General features: G+C 41.5%; 1 protein-coding gene across 2 annotated transcripts in view; it reads right to left on the bottom strand.

Moving 5' to 3' along the window:
- LOC311020012 (low-density lipoprotein receptor-related protein 1-like) overlaps positions 1–13,374 on the bottom strand; it is an 84,728-nt gene extending 71,354 nt beyond the window's left edge. For both annotated transcript variants that reach the window (XM_084019738.1, XM_084019739.1), the window contains exons 1-2: positions 12,791–13,374; positions 125–247 (exon numbers count right to left, since the gene is read on the bottom strand). In XM_084019738.1, the coding sequence (XP_083875864.1) occupies positions 125–247; positions 12,791–12,887 (220 nt within the window). In that variant the 5' untranslated portion in view covers positions 12,888–13,374. The remainder of the gene's footprint in view (positions 1–124; positions 248–12,790) is intronic.
- Positions 13,375–26,680: the final 13,306 nt, after the last annotated feature.

Raw genomic sequence — 26,680 nt, 5'->3', positions numbered from 1 at the left:
ATGTCAGCCAAAGTTCACTCCACCGTGAAAGTAAGATGCGGCAGGATCCTATACACGAGAAGGTAACCCAAAGTGTCTGGATACAATATAGGGGACTGGATTTTTATATTTTTGTAATACTTACAAACATCAGGCTCCTCATCAGAGCCGTCTGGGCAGTCCTTCTCCCGATCGCAGCGCCAGCCCTTAGAGATACACGTCACCCCGTCTTTACACACAAACTGCTTTGGGCTGCAGGTCTTTGGAGCTGAAACACACAAAGTAAAAAGTGAATTGATTGAAAGACTCCTGGAAAAAAAAAACACAGCTCCTTTTGTGGCAGTGATCTTCATTCCTGAGGTCTCATTAGCAAATGGGGTCTGTTGGTCCAGAGTCAATAGTCGCCCTCACTGGCCCTAATTAGGTCCGGGAAGGTTGCTACTGATGGAGCGGTTAGAGAATGGATACACGAAAAACCCAAACACCCACCCAACACACACACACACGCACAAACTTGCTGCACATAAATATCCAGGTCAGTGTTCCCAGGCCACTCGCAGTGATGCAACACGTCTGGAGGATATCAAAGAACATCTTGTTCTGTGAATTGGCCCCCCGTCATCCATTTCCCCTTCAATCCCACCTTCCAGAGACAGTGAGAGGAAAAACTGCCCACTCCAGCCACAACTAAATTGGGGGGGCATATTCAAATCCACACTTAAGTCATCGTCAGAACAGCACACCTGACACCCGACAACACCACACACACGCAACAAAGCTGAGTCACACGGGGGCATTCAAGGGGAGTGGAGGTTTGATACAGTCAGCAACCTACCGCTGAGTGGGAGAAACACAGGAGGTATGACAGTTTCAACTAAACATTTTTTAAAAAGGGAAAGAAAAAAGAAGAGTACATTACATTGTGCACATTTTTTTTTTTTTAAAGCTGATAATCCTCATAACAGTCTTTCATTCAGCTGGTAATTATTAATTAAAAGTAAAGAAAAGCGATGAATGAGTTGATTATTCACTGTGCTATTTATGTTGTCCTGGTTTAATAAACAAACATTTTATATTCATCACTCCTTGTTATTTTTGCACTTAATTATTCAAATGAAAAAATGTCTTGTAAAGTTTACACTGAACATTTCTGCTGTATTGTTAAAAGTGTTGGACGGGTTCATTGTAAGTTAAATATAAAACATAATTCTCACGTGTTGGCAGAAAAATGTTGGCAGTTGTTGGCATAAGTGATACAACATAAGAATATTTAAAGGTAATGAAAATAATGGAAAATAATGAAATACATTACACGTTTTCATCATTTCTATTCACGAGGCCATAGAGGACCTAGATGTGGGTACATCACAGCAGATGGCATGGGGACACTAAAGGACTAAAGCATTGGTCGAATACAAAACTATCTAATTCATTATTTATCCCTATGTGCTACTTTTAACCCCCCCCCCCCCCCCCCACCCAAAAAAATTGACTTCTTCCAAAACAATGAATTCATTAAAAACAAACAAACATTTCACCAGCTGATATGTAAAAGAGACCAATGGGCAAACCAAAACTATGGTAACTGTGATACTAGTTCAGTTAAATGTTTACTCACCAGGCTGTGACTGAACTGATTTTCTTGTATGATCTGAACTCTCCAAAGGCCTAATTATATGCACTCCTCTCATTTCCTTCTTTCTGTGGCTACGTTGAATATCAGGTGTGGCGTCTGGACAAGCATCAACATCTCCCTCGTACAGATGCCTTTTCAGCCACTTAGGTCAGAATATAAAAGCACTGATTGGAAACGGTGATGTTATTGTAACCCCCGTGATTATTCAGGCATGAAGCTTGATGAATAGGATGGGGGGGGGATGGATCGGAGTGGATGATAGGATGGAGCAGGATAAACAGGATGACCGTATTTACATTTAATGCAAGCCTCCAACTCCAGCAGCAAAGAGGGAATCTTGGAGCTCAACGTAAATACCATGAATTCAACCTGACATATCGCTGCACACATTCACACAAACTCCCCACTTATCCTCCTCTGTGTACTGCTGTGATTAGTGTGTGTGTGTGTGTGTGTGTGTGTGTGTGTGTGTGTGTGTGTGTGTGTGTGTGTGTGTGTGTGTGTGTGTGTGTGTGTGTGTGTGTGTGTGTAGAGGGGCATACTCCTCCCTCCCAGAAGTCACAAGGAATTGAATAATTCATGAAATGCAACCAGGCTTGTGTTAAAATGCTTCCTCTTTGCTCCTCATCTCTCGTTTCATGCTTGCTTGTTTGTTGTTTGTTTTCCGAGGTGTCGACACTAGCCATAGCAGACAGCTAGTTGCTGTGCATCTGCCTATTGTTTATTTAGACGCGCTTTAACTCAACATGCTGTTTACACTGCTTCCATTAATGGCTGTGGGACGAGTGCACAACCGACTCAACCCCGAGATGCTGCTGTCAGAGACGGGAGCAGAGGAAGTAGGTCAGGAGGTTAACTAGCTACAAGTGAAGGCAGGTCACTGTACCGCCAGCGAAGCTAGCTGTGATAGTTAGAGAGAAGGGAGTGCAGACAAAGGCCATGTTTAGAGTTGCCATCACAGCCTCGGGTCATCCAATCACAACTTCTCAAAATATGAAGTAAACCCTAATTGCATACATGTTGAAAATTGTCTATCATTTGGGCAGAGGTAATGAAACATTTTTGGGCCTTTTTTTCTTTTTCTCCCCGCACAGCACAAACCACACGGCTGGTCAAGGACAGACAGTCGGTGCCTCTCACTTCTTTAATTGATGCCACAAACCCTCACTGTGACCAAAAGTTACCACCACCAACACTTTTATTTGCATCTGTATTTATTGATATCATTTTATATTCTTTAATAATCCCCTTTTTGATGTGAATAACAAACAAAATAGATAGTTCAAATGTATTTAATGCTGGATAACAAGACTCGCCTGACCTCACTGTATCTTGCAGGATTTATCCGGTTAAACATTTTAGAGTTTCAAAGCATCAGTGATAACCGTGTCCCAGCCAAACATATGTTTGGCTTTAGATGTCTCCCTCGCAGTTTTGTGAACTGCGTGCATAATACAACAGGTCTGTCTTTTGTTTCGAAAGGAAATGATGCAGGGAGGAAGAGGATGGAGCAAAAAAAAAAAAAAAGAAGAAGATGGTAAACAGATGGATATGACACAGGATGACATAAGAGAACAAGCTGTGGTGAACTCAGCTCTGAGAGCAAATGGAGAGGCGGGGAGTGAGCCCAAGGGAAAGAGGGGCAGGGCCCTCACAGCTGGGGCAGGCCTGAAGATCTGAGAGCAGACAGAGCTGGGCTGGGATACTGAGATGGGATGGAGGAATGTCACACATGCTATCAATGAGCCGCCTGTGTGTTTACCAAAGTGGTGGCTGAGGGAAAATGCATTTGGGTCATCGCCATTTGGGCCGGATTACAAATCCACTGCCCTCTGCCCCAGCCACTGTCTGATGGCGCTCCAAGATGAGCTCAGTCTGGTTCGGGAGGAAGAGTCCTCATTTAAGGCAAACACAAGCCTCGCCCCGGGCCACAGCCCCATTTCCTGCGACACCCACGGCAGTGCTATAAATAAGTTGGAGGCCTGCCCTCTGAGCTCAATCAGGGCACAACAAAGTTCCAGCAGACACTGAGACGACCGCTTCATCACGCACCACTCCAGCTGAGGTGAAGGGAGCTTGAGTCGTGTGGAATGTGCAAAGTATGGCACCTTCGACTGGACAGCCACTATTCAAGCGCCTTTGAGCAAAGACGATCTGCTGCAGCTACATGACTGCAGCTCTGTAGCTTTTCTGGTGCTCTGACCTCACAATAGAGGCAGACCACAGACCAGAATGTGAGGGATCAGTTAAGGATCTGCAAACCCTGTTCACCTATGACTGCTATTCTCGGCAAGACCCGCCCTACGTAGCATTCAAGCGCTAGCATTGGCCGGGCTTTAAGCTCGCCTCAGTGGGCTGCCGTGACCTTAACTACTGGAGGTCAACGCCTAACTTCAACCAACCGTCTCTGCCTCAACCAGCTACGCAGGGCCGGTCCTGCCAAGAAATGCAGTGGGATTCATAATTACGCATCAGCTCGAGAACAACAAGACTAACAATGTGCAGCCATGCAAGTGGCTCTGTGAGGATGGAGATATGTTAAACACTTCTTTGAGCTAAATGATCAAATTTGAAGCTGAACATTTTCAGCTAGTTTTGAGGGCATTGGACAACCAATCTTTTCCCCTGATGACGGTACTAGAAGAGAAGTTGGAGGATGTTCATGAGACTGGTAACGTTGACCAATCTGAGTGTTTTTTTTTTAAAGAGACAGGAGCAGAACCAGAACCTTTTCAGAGGGTAACTACAGGCACATTCAAGCAGACAGCATGAGGAAATTATTTTTTTTTTTTACATTACAGCATGTAAACACGTTTTAGTTGAAACCCAAAATAAAACTGAACCTGAAAATGAACATAACATTTCTCCTTTAATGCTTTTACATGACAGCCGCTGCTTTCCTTTACTACACACAGACAGAATAAACATCACGATTCACAATACATCCGCTCAGTTATGAGAAGGTGCTCTTTCATAACTGGTGCTGATTCATCCAAAACTATTGAGAATAATAAAGCTGGCAGGCCGCACAAAAGCACCAGGTGGGTGTGTTGGCTAAAGTGAGTGCGTGGTGAAGTTTTTCAAAACGCTTACAGGGGCTGTTGCAGTGTCTGCTGGGAAAAAAAAACATTGAGTTTAGTCTGCTGAAGATAGCATGTACTAGCACTAATAAAACACGTTTTCTCAAGGGGAGAAGGCGAATCCCGCTGTCCCAAATACTCTGTTAGACATGATAAAACTTTGTTATCTTTTCAAATATTTAGGAAAGGGAGTTTTATGTGAGGGCAAGATAAACAACCCGACTTGTGTGTAATCAATCTCGACAATGACGCCCACTCTGCCAAACTTTATACGCACTTCATCCGTTCAGAGGGCCACAGACTGGAATAACACTGCCAGTTTACGTCGACTCACAGTTCAATATCTTCACAGTATCTACCATCAGAAATGCTGCAGGAAATGTGTGACAACACTTTCTCTTTAGATTTAGACGAAACGAAACGTAAGTTTGACAGAGACTGATGTAGCAGAGAGAGAGAGAGAGAGAGAGAGGGCATGGAGACTATTTAGCTGACCTTTGGTCTGACCTGAGGGGGGGTCTGCTAAGGGCCAAGAAACGAGGGGAAGTGTCTATTTGGCCGTTTGGCTGCGGCCTATCACCTCATCATCCTCAGGATTTTGTAATGGTAGAGAGTGAGAAGAATGAAGAGGGAGGAGAAAGAAAGGTCTTCCAATTTGTCATGTTACAAAACAGAGGAAAAGAGGCCCCGGCGGTGCCTCTTAAATAAACCTTTCCGGCAGAGTTTGGAAGCCGACAAACAAATCGGACAAATGTTCAGACAGAATTAAGGCATGACTTTCACAAAGCCTTTTCACGTTTACATCGCAGCCACCATTATTATATGAATGTTTTGAAAGGCAGCAACAAGGGTAAGAGTTTGGAGGGCAAGACGAATGTTTCATTGAATCATGTTTTAATGAGACGTTTTGTGTCTTTCTAAGACAATCCGTGTGTTCGCAAGTCGACGTAAGTGTGTTATGCACGCACTTAGAGCTGGGGAGAATTAACATCAGGAATGTGTTCATGTCTGGCCATAGTTGCCAAGTAAAATGGTGCTCCGTCATGCAGGGCAACGCAGTTCTGCCTGCGACCGTTTGGGATTTGCCGGTCAGATCAACACAGCACAAACACAGTCAATCTACGCAAGCCTCTGTTGCAGTGAGAGGCAGAACCTGTTACGCCAAGCAGAGTAATCAAATGCAAACTTAATGAAGAGCTATTTGGATGTCGGGCTGGGATTTCACCACGTCTTGAACTTGGAGTGGTAATCAACCACAAATGCTATTTGTACTAAAGGGAGTGTGGGAGAGAGAGAGAGAGAGAGAGAGAGTGAGAGAGAGAGAGAGAGAGAGAGAGAGAGAGAGAGAGAGAGAGAGAGAGAGAGAGAGAGAGAGAGAGAGAGAGAGAGAGGGGCAGTCACCTCTTTCACTTTCACCTAGAAATCGAATTCAGCAGCAGAGTTGGGGACCGAGCAGAAAACCACAAGGTGTGATCCGCCGTGATCAAGTTAGTCAGTTTAGACAAATCCCTTCGCCACACCACCGCCAGAGCACGCGCCATGCATATAGCTGCACAGGGAGAAAAATGACAATTAAGCCGACTTAGCATGCTGCCGAAGGAAACATATTAAAGAAGATTATATGAAATTCTTTTCGTGCCTTTTCATAAGACCGGTACAAGTTTCGAGACTCAGTGTGACGCATGAGCTCATTGGAACCAGACGTCTAGAACGTTCTCTCACATTCACTAGGCGGGTCCTACAGTAACTGCTGAAGACACCTGCAGCAAACACGCTGAGCAGACTAACTGCTGATCTCGTGGATAATGTTACCCGTTTTACATTTGAGCCTGAAGTTTGCTGCCATAACACATATTTGGAGTGCTACATTTCAAATAAGGTGATGCGACACAAGCAATTTCAGTGAAAGAGTTTGACATTACTGGAAATCACCTATTGTGCTTCTTGGCGGAGTGTGAGATGAGAGGATCTATACCAGCCTCATCCACCGCTGGTTGGCTCAGCTAAGCAGAGAGGCTGTAAACAGGAGGGAAACAAGCTGGCTCTGGCCAAAGGTTACACAGTCTGCCTACCGGTACCTCTATAGCGCACCAATTAACACATACATATTGTATATCTTGTTTGTTTAATCTTTACAGAAACAGAAACATGAAGTGTAAAACCAACAATTTGCAATTTTCTGAGGGGTTATGGACATTCTCTTGGCTGTGAGCAGTTGCCAGGCAACAAGGAAGGAAGTTATTGCTCCCATTCAAGAAATATATAAATCCACAACCCTCCATAAAACAGTGCCTTGTCTTCTTTACACTTCGTTCTTTCGAGGATTAAATAAAGATATTAGTTATAGTTGGATACTTTGTGTTTAGGAGTTTGGGAATAAATCTAAGACATGGTTGCATGAATAGTGACCTTGATGCTGAGTGTGAGTGATGCATGTTTACATGTGTATCATATCTGAAAATATCAGTTGGGGACTCCTCTAAGGGACGTCAGATTGTCTTCCTACAGGGTGTGAATTCATAAGTAATCTAAAATAGGTGTGAGTCTGGTCTGTCACACTTATGTCCCAGAAAAAAAATGGATGTCAGTTAAAAAAAAAAAAAAAAAAAAAGAGAGCAGAGGCTTAAATGGGTGTGAATGAATGTAAGATGTGTGGGCTGATGCTGAAAATAGACCGTATTTTATTCTGGCAAAGGAACAAAGATTGGAAACCTTTTATGAACAAAAACAAAAACAAAAATCTATCAAGAACTGGGATTGGAACTCAACAATGTTTGTGACGTGCAAAATAATATGACACATGATTTGAATAGATTATGCCTATGTATGCTGTTGGTGTGAAATAGTGTTCACAAGGTGACACTATATAAGTGTTCTTCTATTCACACCTGAATAACATGGCCATGGGAAGGACTGATGCTCACTGATAACAGCTTCCTCACTAATATATCGTATGATACAACTTTCTCTCACTCACTCACTAAATAGATCATCCCCAGAATGATACCAGTGGCTGAACCCCATAAAGTGAAATGTAGGTTGATTCCTATGATATATTAAGGAACGGTGTACACATTCAATATTAAAGTGCTTTTCATAAAAAACTGAAGTGAGCAACAGTTATATAATCACAGTGATGGCTTTGGCACTTGGATATACAACACGTTTAACAGAAACATCCATAGTCCTCCTCTGTGATATGGACTTCAGATTTAAAGCTGCTATAGGTGTTTTTATTGGCAATGGATTACAAGACTGCTTGGCCATTAACATGAAAGAATACTAATGTTACTGCTGGATGGCAATAAACAGGCAACCATAGGCACCAAAACAATGGAGCTAATACATCCCTATTATTCATTAGTTTCCCCTTTTTATTGTCTTTTTCAAAAAGTAACATATCATCATGCAATCAGATGACTATACTTAAGCAGTCTATATCAATCATCATTAAACTATTTTCAACAACTGATAAAAACAAGAAAAAAATACCACACATTTTTGGACCGCTGTTTTATCGATTGCCACAGAGAAAGAAACATTTCCCTTAACTGTAATTACGGACTGAAAGTAGAAGACACGGGCTAAATGCAGGTTTTATGTGTGTCAGCTGATTGTGGTTGGTGCGCAATAAAAAATGTCATCAGTTGATCAGATAGGATAAAGAGGTAAAAAAAAATTGTTTTACTTCTTAATAAAGCTAGGCAACATTTGCACTATCAATCAAGCCGATATGACCAACAAATTCCATCATGATTTATGAACAATTGAGTATTAAAGCTCTAATTAGCGTCTCACCACCCTTTACCACAAAGACAGATGTAATAACTCTGAATGAAAGGGGTAATGAGAGGTGAACCCAGCATCACAGGGATTGGTGTTCAATCCCAGGCTTGGATATGCGCCCTATCATACAACTAGGAGTGTTTGCAGGTGGAAAATTGCAAACGACTGCAGATAATTCTCAATCTCGCCTTTTCTCTCACTCTCATTAGAAGTATTTTCCATTGCTACTACTTATAAATGGCATCTCTTCCTTGGTGTTAAATGAGTAATGTTAAAGTTTTAGTCATCATAAAGAAAGGATTTCCATCATTTTGTCCCAAGACAGATAATAACCACTGAGTCGGCCAATAAAGCCTCCGATTTGCATTTGGTTTTAGCTACAAATCAATTCAAAGGCTTAGCGGGTAAGCATTTTTCTCAGCCTGTGTTCACCAGTGATTTTTATTCTACTCTTGCCTTCATGTATTGATAGCTGAGGAGTCAAAAGTTGCTAATGTATTGTGAATAAACACACGTGTTTTCACGATATCCCGTTGAAGATCTCTGTCTTTTAGCCTTCTGAGTTTGTGTTCCATCTCCAATCTTTAAATAGCTCCATCTCAATCGTGAATCTCATTCAGTGGATCACTACTCTAAAGTGGGTCATGTTCTGTCAGGCCTGGCAACATGTACTCATGGTACTTTGGCGATTATACATGTGAAGACTTCAGCAGTGTTTGCAGGCTGCTTTCACAAAAAGCGTAGAAACATAAATGTACTGTTTACTAGGGTTTATGCTTGGGACGAGGCTGTGAGCAGTGACTTCCTGGATTCTCCTATGCTTATGCTATCTGTTTCTAGTCTTTATGATATAATACGCCAACTGACTGCTGGCAGGCTACATACTAAAGAGAAACACATGAGCGACATTGACCCTCTAATCTAAAATATTATTTTAAACGTTCTCGATACAGAATTCAGAGCATATCTATTAGCTCCGTTTGGCTCTCAATATGGCGAGGGCTGAGCCGGCGGCTAGAAGCTATCAGTGCTAACATTGCTAACGATGCAAACAATGACAGTGCTGACAGAGCAAACAAGTCATTTCTGGCAAGCTAACTGGTAATTAGCTTGCCAGTGGTGAACAACAGGGAGCCTCACATGCACTATAATGCAAGTGCAGCCGGACTGACTACGAAAATGAAAAGTTCAACACACACGGAGGGAGACTGACTTTACTCTCTGCTCCGGTAGCCATTACTCCACCGTGTCTTGACATAGAATATTTAAAGCTCAAAATACAGTCCCTCATCAATAAAACAGAAGAAATAAGGGGAGTAGTCTGTAGTGCTGCAAGTATTTACCGACCATTACAAATGAATACCTTCAGGGAACAAAGACTTTGCATCAGGTGTGACGCAGTTATTGTCAATTGTGTGCCAGTTGGAAATCTACGGCTACAGCACTGGAGACTTTCATTATTACTGGTTCAGGCACATAAACCATCGGTGTAATAATGTGACTGAACTTTACTTAGCCTCAGAGTTGTTTTTCTCAAGGAAAAGCTCCTGACCAAAGTACTGTTTTATATCTGCTCAGTTATGCAGTGGTTTTCAGTGTGTCATATAAGGTATTTGGGCAGCAACCAACACTCTTTTTTCTTATGCCCCGATTTAAACCGTGTATTTATAGCAGTGTTAAATATACTCTTCCTCTGTTATTTGCTTTGTCTGCTTTTCTGAATCCACTTTTTATGCTACTACTTTCAAGGTCCTAACAAACTTCTCCGTTTTCCATATTGCCCTCAGTTGTCAGTAAACAACAAAGTGGTATCCTTTTGGCCCCGTGGATGTCATTGTGATGGCAAGTATCACCCCAATAACAGCCAAATGCTGCGACAGTTCTAAGGCCTCCACCAAATGTTGCAGCAGAAAAATCCACAGGGGGAAAAGTGCCAGAATCCCCACTACATGGTGAGTTCATTAAGAAGAAAAGAGCCTGTGCTACTACACCAAAAGGAAACATAATGAGGAAGCAGGCATTTTAGAAAAAACTTTTAAAAATGGATGTCTGAATGAAAAAGTTTTTCTGTGGAAACACCACACAAAGCCTTTGGGGACAGCACTGTCCATATCTGAGGACTCTTGGTCTCTTTTCGCAGTGACGTTACAGTACTTTCATGGAGGGAAATGATGCAAATTCTTTCATTAGGCCTTTTCCACTGGGCCTCCAATTAGCAGCGCCTTCTGAACAATCTGAGACTGTTCGTGGCGGTCTCCTCTGGGAAACAAAGCACAGTTTAGGCCCAATTAATCTCAGGGTTTGTTGGTGGCCCAGGGTCTTTGCTCTAGCTACCGTAAAGAGATGGTGAGAGAAAATCTTTAGAGGTCTAGAAAATGGAAAAAGACAAGTTTCAGACATGTCTGAAAAGAACTTTACTAGTAACATATGTGGTTCAGAGGGCCTTAAAAATTAAAGGGGCAATCAAAGAGGTTTAAAAAAAAAAAAAAAAAATTTAGGTTGACTTGGAAATGAGCCACATGCAGTCAAGCTTTCTGCACAACAAGTGACATGTTGAGGTTGGCTTCAAAATGTCGGTGTTAAAATTACAGGCACCCAGTTCAAATCTGGTAGATTTCACATTCAGCCTCACTGATTAATCCACATTTCAAAAAGGTTCCTTGAGAGGGTTCGTCAAAGCCCAGCAGCTTCTGCATCCCACTGGCTTTTCAAGTACAGCTAAGGTTTGGTGATCTCTGGTATACTGAACGAGGCTGACTCATCAAATCAAGGCATTAAGACTGAGAGGGGGTGCTATTTCACTAAAACAATGACAGCGTGTCAAGGTACAAACTGTTTTTAAAGCAGCATTTCTCAGCTATTGCAGGTGATTGCAGGCTATCCAAGTCTATCTTCAAGGTGGTCATGTATGTGGATTTCACAGCGCTGGATTGCCAAGCGCAGTGAGATGACTTCAAAAGGCAGAGGGAAGCCTTTATGGCTCAACGATGAATCTCACAAAATGCAGCTTGCAGTCTGAGTCGGCCATGCACGCTAAACTACTGAATCTAATGAAACGTCAAATTTAGAACTGACCATCTTTACAGCAACTACAGTGCTCCTCATTGGAGACATTTTCTTGCAGCAAAAGTCGTCTAAAAATAATTTTGCTGTTCATTCACAGGTCAGACATTCCCAAGATGAATGAGAAGCTTTATATCTAAAAAAGAAAAACTTAAAAAAAACAAAACAACTCACATTCCCTTTTCACCTGCAAAGAATTTAGCAAATCTGTCGGCATCAACTCGCCTTTGATAACGCCCTTTTCCTTTCTTACCAAACAGAGGGGCGCGTGAGAGAGACTGTGAGGCTTAATAGTTTCCAGAAGTTGTTCCAGTCTGTGACGGTATGTGTTCACAGGGTCGTAGGGGGGAGCTGTTTTGTACTGCTCACTGTCTGCCTGCAGATGACAATATGACTGTTGGCATTCAGGGGTAGGGGTGGGGGTTTGGTTGTGTCCTATGCAGCTCAGGTCCCGAGCTCAACAATCACACTGACTCACGACAATGACGCAGTGCTGGCAGCACTGAACACCTGAGCTCGGATAGGAAAAGATGACATATAATCCACATGGATGGCTATATTATTCTAATAGCGCATCACTGTTCTAATGAAGTGGCACAGAGTCATTTCCAACAGGAAATCAAAACCCACAGACACACTTTGACTCCCCAGATAGACAGCAATATAGTATGAGGAACAGCACAAGAGCTGTCAGTGAAATCTTGATGTACGTGAATTGACTGAAGCCAGATGGTAGATACACCACAGTATAGCAGGAGACTCCAAAAGACATGACACCCATCATGTATATTTGAAATCAACCAAAAGTAATGTATGTGATTGCTGCTGCTGCTGAATGCATGGATCTGTAAACAAGTGGTTTGAGCAGGTACTGGGGCCTGTGCTACGATTTTCCATCACTGACTGTCAGTGTAAACGTGTGAGAGCAGGGGGTTAGGAGGGAGGAGGGAGATGTGCGATCGCCGCTGTGACATCGCAATATTCACATGTGGCACTTTGAGAGACAGAAACAAAAGAGCGCTTTAATTGTGTCGCCTCGGTTTTCAGCCCTCGTCAACGTCGCTTCACTCCGCCGAGCAGCCCGCTCCTCCTCCGGGGCTCGGTCTGCTCGGCTCGCATGCACACACAACACACAATCAACCCCCCTGATAATAATGACCAGCATGCACTTATATGCTGTAGTTTTTTGTTGTTTAAAAAAAATATTTGTTTTTTCACACAATACTGCTGAATCAGCTTTGCTTACCATCAATAGCCCTCGTCGGAGCGAATACTTCCAAACTGTGCAACAATCCCAAGAAAAGCGTCCCTGTTGCCAACACGTTGGCCGCGGTGCGCAACATCGTCGCCTATGTCGGGGGAACACTAGTCATCAATCGGCTCTCGGTGCTGTCAAGAGTGGAGGTTGCAGGCAGCGAGGAGGCGACGTGGAGCCGTGGCCGGGGCGATGATGCTCCTCACTGGGGATCCTCCGTTTGGGGGTGCGCAGTGAAGCTGACAGGGATGTTGCTGTCTGCTCACTCGGAGGATTTTTTTCCTCTCTTTTTTTAAATTTTTTTGCAGAAAAATAAACAAACAAAAAAAGCCGAGGCTTGTCTCAGCCCGGTAGTTGTGTTTAGGGGCTCCTCGGATGCATGGACAGCCCTGCCACAAAGGCTAGCAGGCTGGACTGAGCATCAAGCTAGCCCTGCTTTGGAGTGGAGATGAAGGAGAGCGTCTGCCGGCGCCTCTGATCATGCAGTTGTCCGTCTTTTGTTCTCCTTGCTCCTGCGAAAGAAGCCACAGCAGGGAATCAAGTAGCGGATCAAACGTCCCTCTCCTCTCCACCACCTCTGCTGCTGCTGCTGCTGCTGCTGGCCGCAGATTGAGCCTGAAGCCAGGAGCTCAGTCAGTCAGCGGTCTGAGTGACGTAGCAACAGCAGTCTCTGGGCTGGCCCTCCCCTCCCCCCTCCACCCTCCACCCTCCAGCACACGACACCCCACCATCCACCTCCATCAAATCACACACACTCTCCTTTAATCTTACCGCAACAATGCTCTCAGCACCCAGGCTTAATTATTTAGTGCCAACGACATTATTTTCCTTCCTATTCCATTCATCTTGCGAGCTCTCTGCAACTTTGTCGTTGTTGATCATGATTATATGTATGCCAATAATAATGACACTGATTATAATAACCGATGATGACTGCTTCTCCCCTCCAGAGCTTAGCTAATGGTTATAGAGTAGCTAAGCAACACTAATCAGTATTTAATTGGACACTAAATGGGGGGAATAATGAGAGCTTTACAGAAAAAAATAGCTATTCATGATATTGATCAATAAACAATGTTTGATAATAAAATAAGTTGATGTATGGCTAACAAAATAAATCCAAGCAACAACAACACAAAGAATTTAAATGTATATTAATTGATACACTGAAGTGTTTAAATTCAGGCCAATCAAGAAGACTGTTTCTCCCCCAATGGAAAATAATTTCATAAAGTTATATATCCACACCATTTCAAAATAAAAAAGCAAAATGTACTTAATTGAATATGCATTAACCACCTTAATCCCCATTTACATTTACATTTGGCCATAGTATTGTAGGTAGTGGTGGATCCATTAAGCTTGAATGACTTATGAATTTTTGATAGGACAATATAAGGTGAAGCAGCAATCTGGCTCCCATTTCAGGGACTGTCTATTCCCAGGATTTAGCCTTCATGCTGAATATATGCCTCCGACCCAAATGAGGTGAAACGTCCACAGATGATTCAACATTGGATCATTACAAAATCCTGCCCTCAGTCTCTACAGAACCAAAACTAATGACCAGCATGCAATAAGCTTACTTTTGGAATATTGATGACCATAACTAGATGCGTGTTCAAATTCTGACAAAAAGTCTCTATCAAGTAACATTTGGAGCAGCCATAGGAATAGTTTTGTCAACCCATGGTGATGCATTTGATCTTGAAGTGAAGACTCCGTATTGATTTTGTCCATCACACACTCCTATTTGTAAGTCTTTTACTAAAAAATCTAAAATTTACTGCGCTCTCAAAAGCTGTCAAATGCAATTGTTTTCATATAATAGAAATTCAACAAGGCAAGACAAGTGTATTTACTGTATATTGCATCTACCTCTCAACAACAAGACAATTCTAAATGCTTTACACAACACACAGGCATGAAGACAGGATATAAAAGGCCAAGACAAGACAAGCAAGGAGATCATGCAACCCTTCACAAATCCCTCCCTCATCCATGCAGGTGCAGTGACCAACCATCAGGTGTAACAACAACCATTTGTACATGATCAAGTCAGCATACCAATACAACAAAGACATCTTATCCCTTATGATTCTTCTCACCAAAAGCTGCTGATATTAAAGATCATTCCTCCTCAGCTCATTTCATGACAACATGACAAACAAACTTTACTTCCTGTCTATCTTAAATGCGTTATCTCTCCACTGCTTTGCCGATGACACCCAAGTGTACATAAAACTACAATGAACAGCTTCAAAACTGAGGCTGTTTGTACAACACAGTCCAACACTGCATCCCATGAACAGCTCTCCAAATTGGTCACAAATCCTGGTATGAGGTAAGGTTCTTGACTAAATCTGTCAAACAAGTGTCTCTGACAAAAAAAATATGGATTTGAGTGATACAACATTATGTGCAGTTGAGCAAATGAATTTATGGCTATAAAAGTGGAATCTTCGAATGCTTTCATTTATGTCATTGCTTTGATTCTTGTTGTATATACAGTGCATTAACTATCTAAAAATAAGTAGGGATGTGAGTTAAAGCCTGATGGATCAGAGCAGCAGAGACCAAATTATGTCTTTGTCAGCTTGTAAGATTTTCAAATGCACAAATGCTTAACACATACCCTCATGTTGTATTGTTTGTTGACACGTTACATAACAAGACTGTCATAATCATAAACACACCATCTTAAAGCAGACTGTTTTAAATCATCCTGGAGAGGAGAAAGTGCACTGATAATATGCCCACTATGTTGTATTGTTATTTGAATGTCTTGACACTCAAGTCTCAAGTCAAGTTATGTGTTCTCACCACATGAAATGCCCTTTGAAAATATTAATACTAACATAATTGGAGTGACCTTCAGCCTTTAAACTCTCTGAATATTGTGTTGGTCTGGCCAAGATTACTGTGGGAGGGCCATTCAAGGTTCAAGTCTAGGTGAAGTCACGAGTTAATAGGCCCGTTCAAGATGAACCAGGCCTTCACAGAATTGATCACCGGTGATCGCCGCACAATGCATGCCAATTAGTTTTGTGTCCGACTTGATCCCGACTTGCTCTGTCGTCATGAACACATGAGCAACGATAGTCTCACGAGATCAAGACGGCCGCAGTTTTTGGAGCCAGGTGGTGCAGTTGCTCTCAACCGACTGCAAGACCCAGGGCATGATGGGAGACACCTGGCTCTCGCCTCATCTAAGAGCTGATTGGCTCAAACACCACGTTTAGTAGGAAATGCAAATTTACCATGTGATTCTAACATTTAACACGAGATGGTTGGATAGTTAGGCTCATGGTGTGCAATTAAGGTTTAATCTGTTATCAAACATATCATGTGGTTGATGATGATAATAATAATAATAATAATCATAATCATAATCATAATAACGACAACAATAAAAGAGGTTATTTATATAGACCTTATCAAAATGAGAAATTAGCCTACAGTGTGCGTGAGGCAGACATTAAAAATCCCTGCCAAAAACACACATTTAATACAGTATAACTGTAAAACTTGACTTATGTGCACTAGATTCTATGACACTGCCTCAACAGCAGATACACTATTATACCGTATAGTGTTTTTATATACATACATTATGTTCATACATTACATATAGTGGCATTATTTTATACTTTATATTTGTATAATTATTATAGTATAGTATGCGTAGACCCTTATTATTAAATTACTAATAATTCTGATTCTGTTCTGCTGTTTTAGATGGGCGAAGAAGAATAGTTCACCAAAATGTGTTTCTGAAAACATTTTATGCGAGAAATAAGCTATGCAGTTGCTGAATCTGTCTTTATTTTAGATCGACTCAATTTCGAGGGGTGGCACGAGTGTTGCATATTTGCACTACTGTTTTATACTGTTCTATTTAAAAATAAATGGCTTCCAATTGCTTTATTAATTCATGTTTTACAAAGGGTTTGTCATTCACCATGACATCTATAAAGAGAGCCTCCGGGCCTACAATTTAGTCTTAAAAAGTGCGAGAGAAACATACTTCTCCAATATCATAAACAACAACACTAATAAGGCGAAAACCCTATTTGCAACTGTTGACAGACTGACCAACCCCCCAACACAAATACCAGCTAAACTCCATTCCACGCAGAAATGCAATGAGTTTGCATTCTTTTATACTAATAAAATTGAAGGCATCAGACGCGCCATCAATATCTCAAACAAAAAAGTTGGATCACCACCCTGTTCAGGCAAAAGTAACACAGCAATGATGGCAAGCTTTAATGCCATAGACTCTAAAACTCTAGTGGAAACGGTGACAAATCTAAAATCATCCACCTGCTGCCTTGATGCTTTACCTACCAACTTTTTTAAGAATGTTTTTGACTGCCTATCAATAGACGTATTGCAAATAGTTAATAACTCCATTCAATCAGGCAATTTCCCAAAGGCCTTCAAAACTGCAGTCATTAAACCTCTTCTAAAAAAGCGGAGCCTAGATGCCTCTATTATCAACAACTACAGACCAATTTCAAATCTACCCTTCATAAGTAAAATAATTGAGAAAGTTGTCCTCCAACAACTAAATCACTTCCTGGCTTCAACTGGCTGCCACAACAACTTCCAGTCAGGATTTCGACCTTTTCATAGCACCGAGACGGCCCTTATTAAAGTTGTAAATGACATCCGTCTTAACACAGACTCTGGCAAAACTTCAATATTAATGCTATTAGACCTCAGTGCTGCATTTGACACTGTCGACCACTCAATACTCTTGGACAGGTTGGAAAACTGGGTGGGGCTCTCAGGCACAGTCTTAAACTGGTTCAAGTCATATCTACAAGATAGGAACTATTTTGTTTCCATTGGCGACTTTGTATCAGAACCTACCAATGTAACGTGTGGAGTCCCCCAAGGTTCAATCTTGGGGCCAACTTTATTCAACATCTACATGCTCCCACTAGGACAAATCATGCAAAATAATAACATTGACCACCATTGCTATGCCGATGACACCCAAATCTATGTAGCACTATCACCAAACGACTATCGCCCCATAGATCTTCTGTGCCAGTGCATTGAGCAAGTCAAAGACTGGATGTGCCAAAACTTCCTACAACTAAATGAGGACAAAACTGAGATAATTGTTTTTGATGCTAAAAAAGAAAGGTTTAAAGTAATTCAACACCTTCACTCTCTGTCCCTGAAAACCTCAAACAAAGCCAGAAATCTTGGGGTTATTATGGATTCTGATTTACATTTCGACAGTCACGTTAAATCAGTAACAAAATCAGCCTACTATCACCTAAAAAATGTAGCAAGACTTAGAGGGCTCATGTCAGCTCAAGACTTAGAAAAACTTGTACATGCCTTTATTACTAGTAGGCTAGACTACTGTAATGGTCTCCTTGCAGGTCTTCCGAAAAAAACTGTCAGGCAGCTACAGCTTGTTCAGAACGCTGCTGCTAGAGTTCTTACAAAGACCAACAAATGTGAGCACATTACACCAATTCTTAAATCCTTACATTGGCTCCCTGTATGTCAGAGGATTGATTTCAAAATCCTCCTGCTCACATATAAATCACTACATGCTCTAGGACCGAAGTATATCACTGATATGCTCCCACTACATAAGCCTTCTAGACCACTAAGATCTTCTGAGACCAATCTGTTAGTGATTCCCAGAGTAAACAACAATCACGGGAGAGCATCATTTAGTCACTATGCAACAAATGGCTGGAATAAACTTCCTGAAGATGTAAGACTTGCCCCAACTCTGACCACTTTTAAAACTAGACTGAAAACTTTTATGTTCACCATAGCTTTCTGCTAAATCTTTTAATGTCTGCACTGTTTTTAATTATTGCAAATATGTTTTTATTCTATTTTCTTTCTGTAATGCATTTTTAAAATTTTTATTATTTTCTTTTAATTCTTCTATTTTTTTCTTCTTTTTTTCTTCTCACTTTGTTTTATGATGTGAAGCACTTTGAGTCTGCTTTGTGTATGAAATGTGCTATACAAATAAAGTTGCCTTGCCTTGCCTTGCCTTTAACCTGAGCCAGGCCTTACCACAATGTTAATCATATCACAGTCATGCAGGCGTAGTATGATCTTTTTCTTTTTTTCTAAACACACTGGTATCGGTATCGGTAGTTCGGTATCGGCCGATACCCACAGCAGGAGTATCGGAATCCATATCGGGAAAGGAAAAATGGTATCGGAACATCTCTAGTGTCAATTAACATCGAAGTCGAATCATATTTACATATTTCATGATTTCAAGAAAGCACCAGTGAAATGATTTAAATCAGGCTGACTTCTCTCCATTAGCAGAGATGTCCCATGTCTTCAACACATTGTGTGTGCATCAGTGTCTGCAGCGTAGCTCAGCCTACCTGTTTTAACCGCTGTTCACTGCCATTCATGTTGAAACACTCTACGAGATTGTTCAGTCTCTGGGTTTAGGTAACTCAACCTTGTGAAAATAAATGGGTGTATTACTCTAATAAAAGTCATTAGCCAACATTCCGCGCATTGATATCAAATCACGTCTGAAGCTAGAAGCAGGTTCTGGGTGCACTTGTAATTAATGTCTGGCTGCTTCCAGTTCAGTAAGTTGCCCGAGTGGAGCTAGGCGGTAAAATCAAGTTCAATATTCTCATTTCGGCGTACTCCGACCTCAATAACGAGCAGACTTTCGCGGCTCAATGATCACATGTTTTCTTGGCTGCATCCAATTGGTCAAAAGCTATCTTGAATCTGATTGAACTTTGTAAACAGGAAGCAGTGGGATAAACGAGCGTGTTTACTTTACATGACAGTTTACGATCCAAAATCCAAGGTAGAAAAGAAGATACTGGTCACAACATGTCCCAGTAGGGAAGACGTACTGGAAGAAGTAGAATTAATTAATTTATGGTGACTGTTGAGTCATATCAGTACAAGCCTGAAGGACAAGCTGAGGTGTAACTTTCAACCAATCGTTGATCTTTTTATACTTTGGCCCCACCCTCTGAGCTGTCATCACAACAGAGCCAATAGGCCTACAGCTCTTGGGCCGAATTACGCCTGGAGAATAGTTTCTGACAAGAACTGAACATCGAACTGGAATTTTCGCTAAAAGGAGGATTTTAAAACGACAAAGTGAGTTTGAACTAACCGTAACAAACGTTTTCAGGTATATTCTGAAACGTTTATTGAATATGGCTAAAAAGTGAACAGACAAACGAACGAAAAAATCATGTAATTTTAGTAAACATGGTAGAGGTTTATGTAATCCAGGTAGCCGATGTTGTCGATGGACAATGACATGTAACACTGGCACGGCCCTTTAAAACCCAATTCCTCACCCGATAATTCTGCACAGATAACAACACATACAGAAGCACCATTGCCATGCAGATTTGACACATACCTTTATGATTTATAGGCTACACTTACACTAATTATATGTCAGCTTAAAGTGATTATTCTAGGCGGTGAGGCTTCATGAGTGACCAGCCACCCCAGCCTGCCTGAGAAATGCTGCAGAGCACTGACACCTAGTGGGTTAGCGCCAGTATAACATTTCCAAAAACAATGGGTTCTTTGTGTCCAAAAAGGCCTTTATTTAACACAGCACCAAACTGACGTTTGTTTTTTTCAGTCTCACTAAACCATTGGTGTGCCTCTTTCAGAGATACAGTGATAACATTACAGGGAAAAATTAGTCATGGATTGCTTTTCATTTTCTGAAATAAGGCTGTAGCAGACAAGACACCACTTAAAAAAACTTTCATCTGTGTTGTTTCAATCAGGACTGTGAGTTATTATGCTTCTCATCCTTTAATGTTTTTATTTGCACTGTTTGGAAAGACTTAAGTACTTAAGTTTGTGCTATGAGTTCCAGTCCAAAAATGTCCTCGTCCAAAATGCTATTACACAAACTTGACTAAAAACAGACATTCAGTGGAAGAAATGGGAACGATAACTACAAAGACTTTTTAAAAATGCACAAAAGGAACCAAGACATTATCAAACATACACCCCCACACACCAAAGATACCACAGGCACGCACATATGTGATGATTTGCAGAGGCATTTTACATAATCGCCACAAGGAAACGCTGTTCTCCTAATCGTCAAATGTTTGTCTGAAAGCATCAATGTTTAATTTCTCTTTGTCTACGTTTTCACAACACTGATACCGTTCAGTGAGATTCATTATTGTACTTTCTTTAGTGTTCAGTTTTAATCACATTTTGTCATAATTCTCGCAGGCTACAGTACACTTCCCCCAAATATCATGTAACATGCATGGAAAAAGTAGAAGAGATAGGGCATCTGAGGAGGGATCCCTCTCCCGAGACAGGCAGACACGCCATGGATGTCCAATAACAACTATATTGACGTTGAGCGTGTGGTATGATTTGTCCTTTTCCAACCAAGGAATCGGGAAGCCCCACAAAGGTGGTTGCCAGAAGAATCTAAGGAGTCACAGTATGAATATCAAGGTAGACAATAATGAAAATTCTTCCACATAAATAGCTATTTTTTTAAACCCTTTTTGGGGTTCACGGAGGGGAAACTGAGTCAATCCGGCACAGAGACGTGTTAAAGACTACCAGCAGATGGAAGCATAACACAGATGACAAACATCCTGATGGAGAGCCGGCCAGGGCCCCTACAAACAAAGCATTTTAATCTTATTTACAAAAGTCAGACCTCGGTTTTCTGCTAGTCAAAATAATATGTTAACTGAATTAGCGTCTCCATTTGATGTTTTTTTCCAAAACAGAATTTCTTTCCTTCACAAAATGAGAGCCGTATAGAGAGATCGACTCTAATGACTTATGTTGATATTTGAGCCTGCGGTCGTTAGAAAGTGACTCACTGATACTGTATACCCAACTTTCATTATTCTGACATTTTGTGCAGCATTAATGCCTCCTCGTCCATCTCTGTGGAATTTTCTCTTCAATCTGTAGCTGTGGTGTATTGATCTGTGCCTCTGCAGCATCACGTTGTACACACTATCTGTTGAATGACTCATGTGTTTTGAAGGATTTAGACATGCTTCTTTGAAAACAACAATTGGCTCACTTGCCAGTTAAATGATGATACTCTGATTAACTTGCCTCGTGTGATATTTCAGAACCTTCAAATTATTGTAAATAATATCACAGAGTAATGCGAAATGTGAAGGAAAGAACAGTTCTATTTAAAATAGAAGCCGTTCTGGCAACACAAGATTAAAGTAGGGTATTACTGAGCAAAAGTGCAGCAGCAAACCATCTCTCACTTCCTCTTTACAAACGTATCTCAAAAGACAAGACACTGACTGAGTCATTTCTCTTCCTGTGAGATTGATTTTCACGTCATAGTCTAAATTATCAGAGAGCTGCTGGTTATTAGTCTCCGGATAAAAAAAAAAAAGCCGCTCCTGAGCTGCTCGTGACTTTCTTTCCAGAGCGATTTTATTGTTGGAGTAAGTGAAAACACCATTCATCTGGTTTGTGTCACGACTGGAGCCAGTATTTCATGCGTCATTCTTTCATCCTCAGCTAAGGCCCATGATGCACCTCCGCCCAGTTCACTGCAGCTGTGATGGAGGCCAGGTTAAAGTACTGAGAGGAGAAACAGGTCAGTGCACTTTATTACCCTTAAGTATCGGCCGTTTAAAGAGTGAATATCAATAGCTGGTCATTTCAGATGAAAACTCACCCTCATATAAAGAAATACACACACATATCTGCCTACGCACATTCATAAATCTCTGAGCTGCATCATGATTTGGACATACATCATCACTCATCTTCTACACTCCTTCTCTCCCTCCCTTCGCTGGTCCTCTCGTCCTTCCCTCCCTTGCTCCAGAGCCAGATGGATTACCTCATCAATCACAGTTCCCAGAATCACATCCTGTGTGTCTGTGTCTGTGTCCCACCAATGCAGTGCCTCCGTTCAGTAGGAAAACGGCGTAAGGGTACTAACTGCAGCCATTTTGTAATGACAAAAAATATATTTCAAGTAATTACTTTATCCTTCCTCGCTGTTGGGCTGCTCAGTCTGAGGGAGTCGCACAGGAAACGGCTAATCTCACCCATGCACGAAAGCCTCTTTGAGTGGCCTTGACACACTATGTCAGTAACCTTTTATGGTTGCCGTTAAAGACACATAGTAAAGTAGAAAAAAACCTGAAAATCCTCTATAACATCACTAGGAACGTGGGAACAGACAGATACAAGTACAATTCCAATGATTGAGGTTTTAGATAATTTGTTGCAAGTGTATGTCCAAGTTGAACATAGAAATGTAGGGACTTTTCAAAGCAGAGGAAATATAATAGTTATATCAACAACATGAAAAACATTACAAGCTCCTAAAACAGTCTTTTATTTTGCTTAAAATGCATTATTAACTCTAAGTTATAAAAACAAGCAGACGCATTCTTTGATTTTAATCTCCAACGATGCAAGAATAGCAAAGTCAAAAATGGGGGTAACAGTGTTCAAAGATTTTGACCCCCACCCCTTTTGGTTTTCTAACAGAGAGGAAACTTGTCTACAATGTCGTACAGTATCCGTACCCCCTCCTCGAAAGGAACAATTATGGAGCGTGCAATGCTGATAACACCTAAGGAATTTGAGGCATGCACAAACAGCCCTTCCCCCATCCGCTGAGCTTTCTCTCCCCTTCCCCCTGCCCTCGTCCCCTTCTTTCCTTCCCTCCCACTCCATCACCGGGCTCCCTTTCTGCCTCTTTACACTCAAATCTGTTGCTCAGATTACTTCCAGCTGGAACGTAGAGTAAATAGCCCACTCAAGAGATTCTTGAAAAGTAATTTTACAAAAACAAAACAAAACAAAAAAAAGCTTGCACAAAAATGTAGAGGGAAATTGGATTTTTTTGTTTTGTTTTGTTTTACAATCGGGTGCTGCGTAACTTGATAGAAGTTGTTTAGCCAGAAGAGGCGTTAGCACCAGACTAATTATGCATTTTATTTACAAATACACTGTTTCTCTGTGCCATCTTGTTACAGTAATCACCACCATGGAATGGTTAGTTTTGATCTTTTACTGAGCTGATTTCAAGGGAGAACCCTTACAGAATAAATGTATTTAGATCTTATAAACAAAGGTCATTAAACTGATATATAAACTTCATAGGCTCTATAGGTTCTGTCCTAATTTGAAGTTAGCTTACAGACTGAAGATGGATAAAAAAAAAAAGGTGAGGGTTTTGGCAGTCAGGGATCCGATGCCTGTCTTTGCCAAGGGTCTCCAAGCCGCGATCAAAATGCGTATGTTTAGTTTGTAGTGGAGCTACAATAAAAGACAGGCAAATGAATCGGGATATACATGATCTTACACATATATTTACATTTGGAAATACAAGAGGGATTCATCTATATTTATTCATTCATCATCCATTTATTGGTGTTTCTCCCCTCCAGCCTTCTTCACCAAAACTTCCTCATTCACACGCTACCTCAAAAACACATTCCAACCACAGGGAATGCTTGACTGATTGTCTGAATATGTGTGTGTGTGTGTGTGTGTGTGTGTGTGTGTGTGTGTGTGTGTGTGTGTGTGTGGTCTGTTCAGACGTGTAAAATAACTTCTCTCCTGTCGAGCAAGCACATACATCCATCTGTTTGTTTGTGGGACACACATCATTACACTGTTTCTCATTTACAACAGTGATGCAAATAGTGTTGAAATATCCTGGCGATTTCCCTGTTAAGCGAACGCACAATTTACAATTCAACATATGCAGTTCATTAAAATTTGGAAAAAAAAACCCTTCTCATTAAAACTGCAACTAAAGTAAATCTTCAGCTGCTTTTTGTGAGCTCAATATGTGGTATTGTTCCGCTGCATGTTTATTACCTTGATAAATAGTTTATTTTGACATTCATCATTATTTCTTACACTAACAAGTGGAGCACATGCAATCCAAAGCTACCGTTGTTGGATGAATCACGTGAGAAATATAGATGATTTATGTGCAATGCTGATAAAAAAATGTACAGTTTGTTTAACTCTACACGTACGTGCAGATTCCTTCTAGTCGCACTTCAAGGTCGACCAGTTTCTGATGAAGTCCAGGTCCACTTTGTAGGAGTGTGTTTTCTTTCTTACTTTCGCCCTTAACGTGTGCGTGTTTCCATTCCAGCACAGCTTTCGAATGTAAACTTTAAAAACTGAACATTGCCCAAGGTTTTCCTCTTTTTTTGCCCACTCCTTTATGTTCCACCACCATTTGGCATCCTTCCCCCTCCGTTAGCCAATGCTGACCTTGAACCCTACACTGACAATCTCAATGACCGAGCCCCTCACTCACACATGAACTCACTGAACCCTTCCACGCCATTCATATCCACTCTCCTCCACACACAAGGCTCCCCTTCCTCCCAAACAACAGCTCACTTTGATGACAGAGGCTCACCCCCACGGCATTGATACTGATGTGTGTGTGTGTGTGCGTGCATGTTAATGCAGGCAAAGGGTGGAAGGGTGGTATTTCCTCAACATGTGCTGTTGTCCTTAAATAGGTTGTATATGGGTGGCGGTTGTTTTTTTGTGTTTATGTCCATTAAGGTAGACTCAGCTGAGTGTTATTTTAGATGAAGAGAAAAAGAGGAAGCATCTTTCGACACGCAACTGGATCAGATGATGCCAGGGTTTTATGGAATGATCGTTGACCCGTGTTTCAAAACATTTGAATGTTATGGGTTCACTCCCAAAAAAAACTAGAAACTCTTCTTCCTGCAACACTGACAGATCATAAGACAATTCAGCAACTTGCACACACACGCACACACACACACACACACACACACATACACACACACACACACACACATACACACACACACACACACATACACACACACACGCACGCAGGGCAGAATGCTTGGGATGGAGGGGGCGGGGTTACTTAGCAACCAGCCTGTTGACGTCCAAACAATGTTCATGTCGTCAAAGTGGCTGATCGTGTCTGACTGAGGTTCTGCTGAGTCCAACAATGTCACTGGTGTGCTCCTATAAGTGCAGACAGAAGGACAGCCAACAGACAGGCTTGCAGACTGAATGACACAGAGACCAATGCAAAGCGCTTACAGCGCTCATTTCTAAAGACGCTGTTCACACCCCTGTATCTGTATCCGTGTAGAGGGCATGAGGTGCTCACGGCTAGAGAAGTGGACAGTGAACGCTGTGAAGGACGGTGGAAGATGTGCTGACTCGGAGACGGGGAAGGGACATTTGGCTGCAACTGGTTTAGGAAATCTAATAAATGTAGGCACAATTGATTTTTGGTTTCGCTTTTTCCTTCCCATGATTTTGTTTTACAGGATTCATTAATCCTCTACATAATAACCTGCTTGTTTGCATTTGTTTTGAGCTAGAGGCAAAACGGCAAAGGAGACTCTAGGTCTGAGGTTTGGCAATGTTGTGCAGCTGAGCTCCCTCATTTGAATAACAGGCACCTAGAAGTCATGATTGCCCACCAAAAATATGATTCACACTTTTTCTTGGAGGCGTTTTCTTTTTTGCATACATCTTTATGCTAATCACAACGAGCAGTCCGCGGTGCAGTGATGGAGGGTATGATTTGTAAGTCGCATAATTCAGGCTACCCTCAGATATTACCAAGCAGCAGAAATGCTTTGTTGCCTAATTAATATCCATTGCTGTGTGGTATAAACTACAGATTTTTTTTAATGCCTCTTTTAGGCATTGACTTTCAGCCGTCATGTGTGTTGGGAACCATCTCCCAGCCAATCGCTATTTATGTAGCAAAGAGAAGGAGATGAGAAGCCAGAGTCACTGGATACGATGTGAAAGGTAACTTCAGGACACAGCTCATTCTCACTCTGATGGCAAATGTTTAGGTTTAGTACCCCG

Source organism: Eutrigla gurnardus (assembly GCF_963514095.1).
Source record: "Eutrigla gurnardus genome assembly, chromosome: 2".
NCBI classification, from domain to species: Eukaryota; Metazoa; Chordata; class Actinopteri; order Perciformes; family Triglidae; genus Eutrigla; species Eutrigla gurnardus.
Note: the sequence above shows the minus strand (reverse complement) of the source record. Positions and strands in the feature narration are given on the sequence as shown.